The following is a 9,119-nucleotide window of genomic DNA, read 5'->3' as shown; positions in this document are numbered from 1 at the left end:
ATGTTGCTGGATTATTACTTTTATACAAACCTGTTTGTTGTTGAATACTCACGAGATATAATCCAGCAAACAATAATTTTGTATTTTGAGGGGATATTCAATCATTACTCAGAGACATGGTTGTAGGAAATGTCCTTGCAAAGTTCAAACTCCATGACCAGCTCAAACCCGGATATGCAAAAATAGTTGCAAAATGGGGAAGGATAGAAAGTCGGACACCACCAGAATGGCCCAACAACACAACACAACACAATACCAACAATAATAACAACAACAATGAAGGCGACTGCGACGGTGACTGCGAGAGGGGATTAATGGGGGATGGGGATGAGTATGGGGATGTGGCAGGAAGCAAGTACAAGCGCGGAGGCACTTTTGCTTGGTCTGCTTTGTTTCATTGTTTGTTTCCGTGTTTGTTTGTTTGGTTGGTTGGTTATTTGGTAGTGTTCGTGGGGGCACCGCATGAGAGGGGAGGGCAGGGCAGGGCAGAGGAGAGGAGAGGACAGAGAGAAACTGGGGACTGGCTGACTGACTGACTGCTCGTCCTGCCACTCCTGCTCATGCATTATGTCATATGCACTCACGCTCTGCTTCCTTCCTTCTTATGGCCCCCTTTCTTGAACCCCCATTTTGCGAGATAGTTACTCTCTCCCACCGTGACAGTCTGCCTTACCCATCGCGTGCTCACTCCCTCAACCCCTTCGATGGACGGTGATTTCTCTTCTCAATTAGCATAATTGGCCGTTGCGTAGTTTGCTTGCTGGTGGGAAGGCCTCTTCGTGCACAGAAGCGTCACCCTCGCAGTCGCCAACTTCATCTCTTCCACGCGGTCACCAATTCCCCTTTGAAGCCCGGGCATTGCAGATTCAACGCTGATGCTCCATTTTTCTAGGATCTGTATTGTCATTCAGTCGCCGATAAAAAATTCCTGAAGCTCTATACAGTGATCAACTTGCTGGGTTAAGTCTGTTAATCCTAGGCTGGGATCGCCTCCATTCACTTACCGTGTGCTGTTGTACGTCGAGGTGGAGGGATGGCGGATGCATCGCTCTGAGTGGGATGATTGGGGGGTATAGAAATAGTAGCGTTGCACGTGGAGGGTCGATTGAATCAAGCTGATGCAGGTCGAAGTTGCACTGGGGCTTGCGTTGTTAGGGTTTTCGGCTGAGCTCTGCCAATTTAGGGTTGTTGTGTGACTTGCTGCATTTTCAACGCGTATCGAAACTTCGTTGAGGGGAGATGAGCAGGATGGCCGGAAGAAATAGAATTCGATCTCTTATACGTCTTGTGTCAGTGATTTTTTTCCTTACCGTCCTGCGTCAATCGGGTTACATACCGCATGTGCCTTCGGGCAAATTTCACCTAGAAGGGGATAGTTTGTACACATCGGGACTCTATGGCGGTAGGGAGGGGGCTTTTAGGCTATTGCTGGGTGTGGAAGGTGAAAATCTTGACTTCCGATCGAGGGAGTGGAAACTTACAACGGGAAACATAAGGGAGACCTCGGCGGAGAGAATTTCGAATGTAGGAGGCAGCAAATTGAATGGCGGTCCTCAGCACAGTGAGCCAGTGGATGTAGGAGCGTCTTCAAACTTGCACAATACATCAGTTCGTGTAGACTTTGAGACTACATTGAAGGACACTTTCAAGGCTTGTGTCAATGTGAAAGCCCATGTAGGGTACCCGGACTCCTGCTCCTATGTGCGAGCTAATCCCGAGTGCCACTCCGGGACGATGATTGAATACACTGAGCAGTTCTACTGCACTTTTGGAAAGTTTCCACTTATCGGGTACGTGATGTACTTCGTGTGGTTAATGGCGCTATTTTACATGCTTGGGAACACTGCAGCTGACTTCTTCTGCTCTTCGTTGGAGAAATTATCCAAACTGCTGCATCTTCCACCCACTGTGGCTGGGGTTTCGCTTCTGCCCTTGGGTAATGGAGCTCCAGACGTCTTTGCTAGCATTGCTGCATTTACAGGATCGAGTAATGGCCAGGTAGGGTTGAATAGCGTCCTTGGGGGCGCGATGTTTGTGACATCCGTCGTAGCAGGATCAGTTGCGCTCGTGGTCTCTAGCGTGCATGGTGCTGGGACGTTACACCTGGATCGCAACTGCTTCCTCAGGGACGTTGGGTTTTTCATGGTTACTCTGGTGTCTCTCCTGCTGATCATAGTTATCGGGAAACTACACTTGTGGGGGGCATTTGTGTACATCTCCATATATTTGGTGTATGGTTTTATGGTTGCAGCAGGAGAGGTTATTAAGACTCAAGATCGCAGAAAACGTCAACCATCGTACGCTTTGGAGCCGCTAATTTTAAGTTCAAATTCCCTCGCTGACGAGGAAGGATCAGGTTCTTTCGGTGAAGAGACCATGACGGAGAACACCCTACCTCAGTGGATGTGGACGTCCAACGTTGCCATCTATTCCCACAAGGGCTTGGCCACATTGGAGGGTTCTTCTCGTCCTTTGTGGGGCTGGAGCGAGCAAGAAGAAGCCGAGATACAGGCACAGAGATCTCCCCGAAGGCTTTGCTGGCAGCTCATGTGGATGCCCCTCATCCTGCCCCGACGCTTGACTATACCTGTGGTTGAAGATTCGCGCTGGTCCCGTCCCTTCGCAATCGGAAGTGCAATTTTAGCACCCACTCTGTTGGCGGCAGTCTGGGATGGAAACGACGGCCATCCATTTGGTATCAGTTCCAACGTTTACATCTTTGGCCTCACTCTAGGTGCATTTCTGGGACTCGTCTCTTATTTCACCATAAAAGCAGAGCATCCACCTCGACGGTTCTTATTCCCTTGGGCGTTTGGTGGATTTATCATGAGTATCGTTTGGTTCTATCTCATCGCAAACGAGCTTGTTGCAGCGCTGGTAGCCTTAGGTGTCCTATTGGAGATTGATGCAGCAATCCTTGGCTTAACTGTCCTAGCTTGGGGGAATTCAATTGGAGACCTCATGTCAAATATTGCTCTTTCTTTCAATGGCAACGATGGAGTGCAGATTGCGGTCTCAGGTTGTTACGCAGGTCCGATGTTCAACACCCTGGTTGGTCTGGGGTTATCTTTTCTATTCGCGAGCTGGAAGTCCTATCCTGCAGCATTCGTCATTCCAACTGACTACAGCTTGTTCTACACCATTGGATTTTTGTATGTTGGTTTATTGTGGGCGATGTTCATATTACCAATGCGGGGAATGACTCTTAGCAAAGGATTTGGGATTGGCCTACTAGTTCTGTACGCATCTTTTCTTTCTTTACGATTGGCTAATGTAACTGGGCTTGTTTCCCTGCCTGGTCTTGGTACTGAGTTTGGGTCGTTTCTTCTAACTCGGTAATAGTGATGTGGGCTGTCAGTGTAGAGTATTTTTTTGTTTTTTTGTACAGTGGTAGTTGGAAGCTGGCAAACAGTTTTGAAAGCCGTTGCAGATCATCTTTCTAAGCGTGGGCCATCGAAACATTTTGGAGTATTGATGGATGAATGAATGGATCTATTAAAATTCCCTACTACAAAATTTCTCCATTATTTCTTTTATTATTTTTTCTGGACAGTATTCTTATTCTGAGTATTTCATTTGAAGTTTCAAGTTGTCTACAGTGTTGTATGTTTATGTTCTATTATCACATTCAACCAAGATATGTTCTTTAACTTATTTCTCTATATTTGGATTTGTGTAGTTTATAAACATATGCAATACACAATGAATCCTTTGTTATTCACAAATGAGCGTGGACTATTTATGCTTATGTCATAATAATTTATGCTATTGGTACCACAACTTCCTACCTATTGTTAATATATATACACTAGTTGAAACTCATGTAGTTGGGCATTGCAATCTAAAGTACATCCATTCATTCATGCTTCCTTATTCCCAAGTTCTATAGTTTCCATGTTCTTCAAGTTTTCCATATTCCCTTCTCCATAACAAATCAAATGACTTCTTTATCTCTTGTTATTACATCTAAGTTGTTTTATATAATAGATGTAGAGAAATGTCAATGCTACATCCCCAATTGATATTGCTATGCCCCATGTGACCTCCTTGTAGATAACCAGTTAATAATATGGCTCTTTTTTTGTGCATTTTTTCCTTTCTTTGCTTTAAGAAATGATGGTGGTGGAGAGAGAAATTTTTAAATATTTTCCAGAGAAATAAGTTACATTTTGTTCTTAAAATAATAAGATATTTACTTCAAAAAAAATTTAATTCAAATTTTACATTATTTTTTAATATTTAATTGATTACCAAAAATACAAAAAATTGATCTTTTAGTTATTCTATTTTTAGATAAATATTGGAATTAAATATGGAAGTGCCATGTGCATCCTAAGCAAAGAAGAGCACTTTTTAATCAATTGTATAGAAAATAAATTTAATTTTAATAAAAATTAATTAAAAAGTAAAAAAGAATAAATTATAGTGGCAATAGCAAAAATTGAAGTGACAATAACAAAGAATGTAATGATATGTAGTACATGGCAAATTTTGGTGGTAGAAACAAAAAACTACCTTAAACCTTAAGCATAAGCAACACCTTAAACATATATACAAACTTTATTCATTTGTGGCTTTATTTAGTTGTAATTTTTTTATTTTAAATAAATTATTAAAATATAATAAACTTTTTAAAAAAAACTTTAGTTTTTTATGTATTTTTTATTCATGTGTTTTTTTTTTTTTTTTTTTTTTTTGATATCTGCACTAAATGTTAAAGATGGTAGTATTAATGTGTGAATAATTAAATTAATTAATCTATATTATTTTATTAAATTTTTATTAGAATGTATATAATTGAATACATGTCAATCAAGTAAATGAAAATACATATACAACATTTTGAATTTATATATGTATGTAATTATTTTAGATATATCAACATCTTTAGCACAAGTTTTTAAAAGTTATTTGTACTTGTTAGAATAAAATTCACCCCTCAATCCAAATTACAAAATGACCTAAATTAAGAGTTGCTTGTAATTGGTGGTGTAAATTGAAAGATACAATTAGCAAAAATAAATAAATGAATAAAAAATAAGAACAAAATAAGTAAAAGAAAATGCCATCAAATAATTATACCCTAAAAACTAGTTACAATTTGTTCACTTGATTTTTACCTAATAAAAAGAAAAAAGTAAATATATAATGTGTATTATTAATAAGATAATATTTTGTCTTTTTAATGATATAGAAAACATTAAAATTCAAATTATTATAAGTTGTTTATAATAATTTATAGATAGAAGGTAAAAAATAGAAAAAATTAAATAAATAAGTTTTACATCAATAGTAACCTTCTTAAGAAATTAAGGATTTGAGCCTTACCAATATTCACAACTAGTATATATGGATATCTTCAAGAGGCTAAGAGGCCTTAGTCTTATCTTCGCACCTACATCTAAGATGCTACAATGTATATGGGACATATGCACATCCCTTTCTACATCTACAGCACTAATTGTTGGTCATCTTCTTTTCTGCTACTAAATTTAATTTTTCTATTTCTTGCTACACCAAGATATTTAAAAACACCCAATGAGCATAAGAACCTTAAAGGGCCTTCAAATCTTATTCGATTTCTTTATAATGGCCTTCCAAAGTTATAAAATTATTTTTATCAAAGTCTTAAAAATATGCTCCAAATATTCTTTAATAGTTTTAATTAAATTCTAAATTAACTTTAAAAATTCTTGTAATATTTTTATAATGATTAAATTAATTTAAGGCTATTTTTTCAAAAAAATATATTGATTTTTTAAAATAATAAAATAAATTTAAATCAACTAAAAATTATATTTTCTGCATAAATATCTAAATAAAAATAAGATTCTTTTTCATGCTTTTTTCTATCTATTAATTAATATTTCTTAATTTTTATTGAATTATATATATATAAAGAAAATATATACATTGGTCTTAATAACCAAATACTAATTCATACCATTAAGAAAAAATACCAAATCAACTAAGATAGTTACCTATAAGACTTACTAAGACTTATTAGGACTTTATTTATATAAATTTTCTTTAATAAGACTCTAATAACTTATAAATCCTTCTAAATTCTAATAAATATTCAAATATATAAAAATAAAAAGTTAATCTTAATATTTTTGCATCAATATAACTTAAAACCTTAATTTTATTAATTCCACCAATGAAGATACATTGATAGAACTCACAATATCTAAACCAATTCTCTTACAGTGTCTTAATTTATATAAAATAAATTTATTTTTCATTATGATCATAGAGTTTTTAATAAATGGCTATTTTTTTAATTACTATAGATTATTATTAAAGCCAATTTAAAAGAAAAGATAATTTTTTTATATATATATTTAACTTATTTACTTTGCATAATAATAAAATAAAAGTATAATCAGATTTAAAAGAAATATATACATGAAATTAACACAACATTGTGTTTTAGATGTTAAAATATAAAATCAAAAGTTAATATCATGGTATATTAATAATAATAAATTATTTCTCACACTTATTAATTATTTTACCAAATGAATGTCTATTCTAATTTGAAAATTAAAATTTAAAAATTAAATAAAAATTTAAAAAATTAATATATATATATATATATATATATATATATATATTATCAAATTCATTTTAATCTTTATGCTTTAATTTTTTTAACATGTTCTAATTAATTTTGGAACTTATATTTTCAATTTTAATATATAAAAAGTTAAAAAAACATTAAATGATATCTAAATAAAATTTTAAAGCAATATTTTTAAGTATCATATCAATTTTTTGTATTTGTTTAGCAATAGACTTTAAGTTTAGGCTACAAGCATACCTAAGGCCTCTAATTGGCTGTTGTGTGACCTCTTTTTAATCTTGGTGCAAGTCTCAAACCTCTTTCCCAACTTCCCAATGTAGATACAAGTCCTGAACTTCCTTTCTCTCTTTCTTGTCTTATTGATTATTCTAATTCTAGTATTGTTCTTAGCTCTTGTTTGAAGTCTTGGCACAAGTTCTAAACTTGGCGCTGTTCCTGGTCATCATCTTATATCCAGCTGTTATCTCTAGTCTAGGCGCAAGTCCTAAGACCACCTTCTTGATTTCTTACAATTATTGGTCTATTTAACAAATCAACCAATTAGAGGCCTCTATATTGTTGAATATGCATATTGCAATTTGCAGTAAGTATATAATAACTTGAGATGTGTTTATAGCCTAAGCCTAATTTTTATTGTATTCATTGATATATTAACATATATAAGCTGAAACATTTTACATTACAACAATTTAATCTATAAAACTAATTAGGAATTTTTAAGTTTTAATTTGTTTAATAAGCTTATTTTATGTAATTTTATTATAAATTATAAGAAATCAAAGAATTCATATGTTATATACGTTTTAAAATTGATTTACAAAACCAAATACAAGAAATGAATATTTATATTAATTTACTTTTAAATTATATCTTTTATCAATTTTACTAATTAATGGATATATTCCATACTATTCATAATTTATCTTTTATGTAAAATAACTAAATGATGTATTTACTTATGTTTATGGTTAGATATAATAACATATAATTTACTTATAATACTAGAAAATTACTTGAATAAAAATAATTATAGTATATAAATTATAGAACTATGGATTATTTATTTTTAAAAATTATGCTTATTAAAAACAATAATACAATTTATATAAAACATAAGAATTATTATACAAAAATTATTAAGATAAGCATAAAAATGTGTAAGATTTAAGTAGTAATATATTATTTTTAAATATATTTTTTTCTTCTTTTATAACTGAATTTATTAGAAATTAGAAATTATACATTTTTCTTATAATATTAATAATATATGTTAATTTTTAATTCTTATTCCAAATTAAAGTTAATAAGATTTAAAACTTATTCAATATTTTAAAACTACAAAAACAAACTACAAAAATATAATAAATAATTTCTTATATTTATTTAATAATTAATTAATCAATTTTCTTACAATTTTTATTAGCAGGACCTTCTTAATTTTTAAGTAATTTCATTTATATAAAATACTATTTTCAAAAAAAAAGTTTTTAATAAGTTTTTTATAATTTTAAAAAATAAGAAAAAATATTAAAAATTTTATGTTATTATAATTATTGAAATTTTTTTTTTAAAAAAAAATCTTAAAAAAAATAAATTAAATATTTTTGAGGATTTAAAATTAATTATTTAATAATTTAAAATATCTTAAAATTTACATGATTATCATAAAACAATTCTTGATAAGAATAGATTATGTTACTAATGATTAAATGTAATTATCTAATAATTTTTTTAATTTTAATATCTATGATATAGTGTGTTTTAGATCTTTTCTATTTATTCTTTATTTATCTTTAAATTTAAAATTTGGTATAAATATTCCTACAACTAAAAATAATTGTAATATTTCTCTCTTGTGTTTTCACTTCAAAAGTATCCTCAAGAATGGTCTATACAAAATTTGAAAGATTTTTAAAAAGTTTTAATGAATTATTATTTTTTTGAGATTCAAGATAAAAATAGGAGATAAAAATAAAAATAAATGCTTCAAAAAAGAACATAAGGTTAATTTTTTAGTTTTCATATATTTTTTTCATACGTATACATAATCAAAATCATATGTTATATAAGTTTAAGGTACAATTTTATAGTTTTGAAGATCTTACTTTAATTCATTTCAGTAATCAATATGATATATTTAAATAATAATACTTTAAATATTGATAAAATTAAATACGCAATCTAAGCATATGTTTTTTTAAAACCCTAGTGTAAGGATTTGAACTGAATTCTAATCAGATTTATAAATGGTATAAAGGTATGTGTTGTTAATGGCTAGTTTAGATTTAGATGGATGTAACCTAAATTATATATAAAATTTCTAATAGATACGGTAATTTTTTGGTCTCATCTCTTAATCATCCTCTTTCTATGAAGAAATATTTATGACAGATAGTAAATTTATGATCTTTTATCTTCTTTTTGTAATTGATCTATTATCAATGTTTAATTTGAATACACAAAAATTCAATGTAACCTCATTTGCACTAGTAACCTTAGATGATAAACTAAAAAAATAAATTAGATTTATATA

At 31.1% G+C, this 9,119-nt stretch overlaps 1 protein-coding gene across 1 annotated transcript; it reads left to right on the top strand.

Moving 5' to 3' along the window:
* Window positions 1–374: 374 nt before the first annotated feature.
* Window positions 375–3,516, top strand: LOC112272666 (cation/calcium exchanger 3). The gene has a single exon (XM_024500648.3). It carries the CDS (start codon window positions 1,240–1,242, stop codon window positions 3,337–3,339), a length of 2,100 nt encoding a protein of 699 aa, XP_024356416.1. The 5' UTR covers window positions 375–1,239; the 3' UTR covers window positions 3,340–3,516.
* Window positions 3,517–9,119: the final 5,603 nt, after the last annotated feature.

This window comes from Physcomitrium patens, chromosome 19 (genome assembly GCF_059467195.1).
Source record: "Physcomitrium patens ecotype Gransden chromosome 19, ASM5946719v1, whole genome shotgun sequence".
Classification (NCBI taxonomy): Eukaryota; Viridiplantae; Streptophyta; class Bryopsida; order Funariales; family Funariaceae; genus Physcomitrium; species Physcomitrium patens.
This window is presented reverse-complemented; position numbering and strand designations above follow the sequence as displayed.

Excerpts from the sequence above, each read along its gene's own strand:
- LOC112272666 (XM_024500648.3), top strand. The coding sequence starts at position 1,240 with ATGAGCAGGATGGCCGGAAGAAATAGAATTCGATCTCTTATACGTCTT.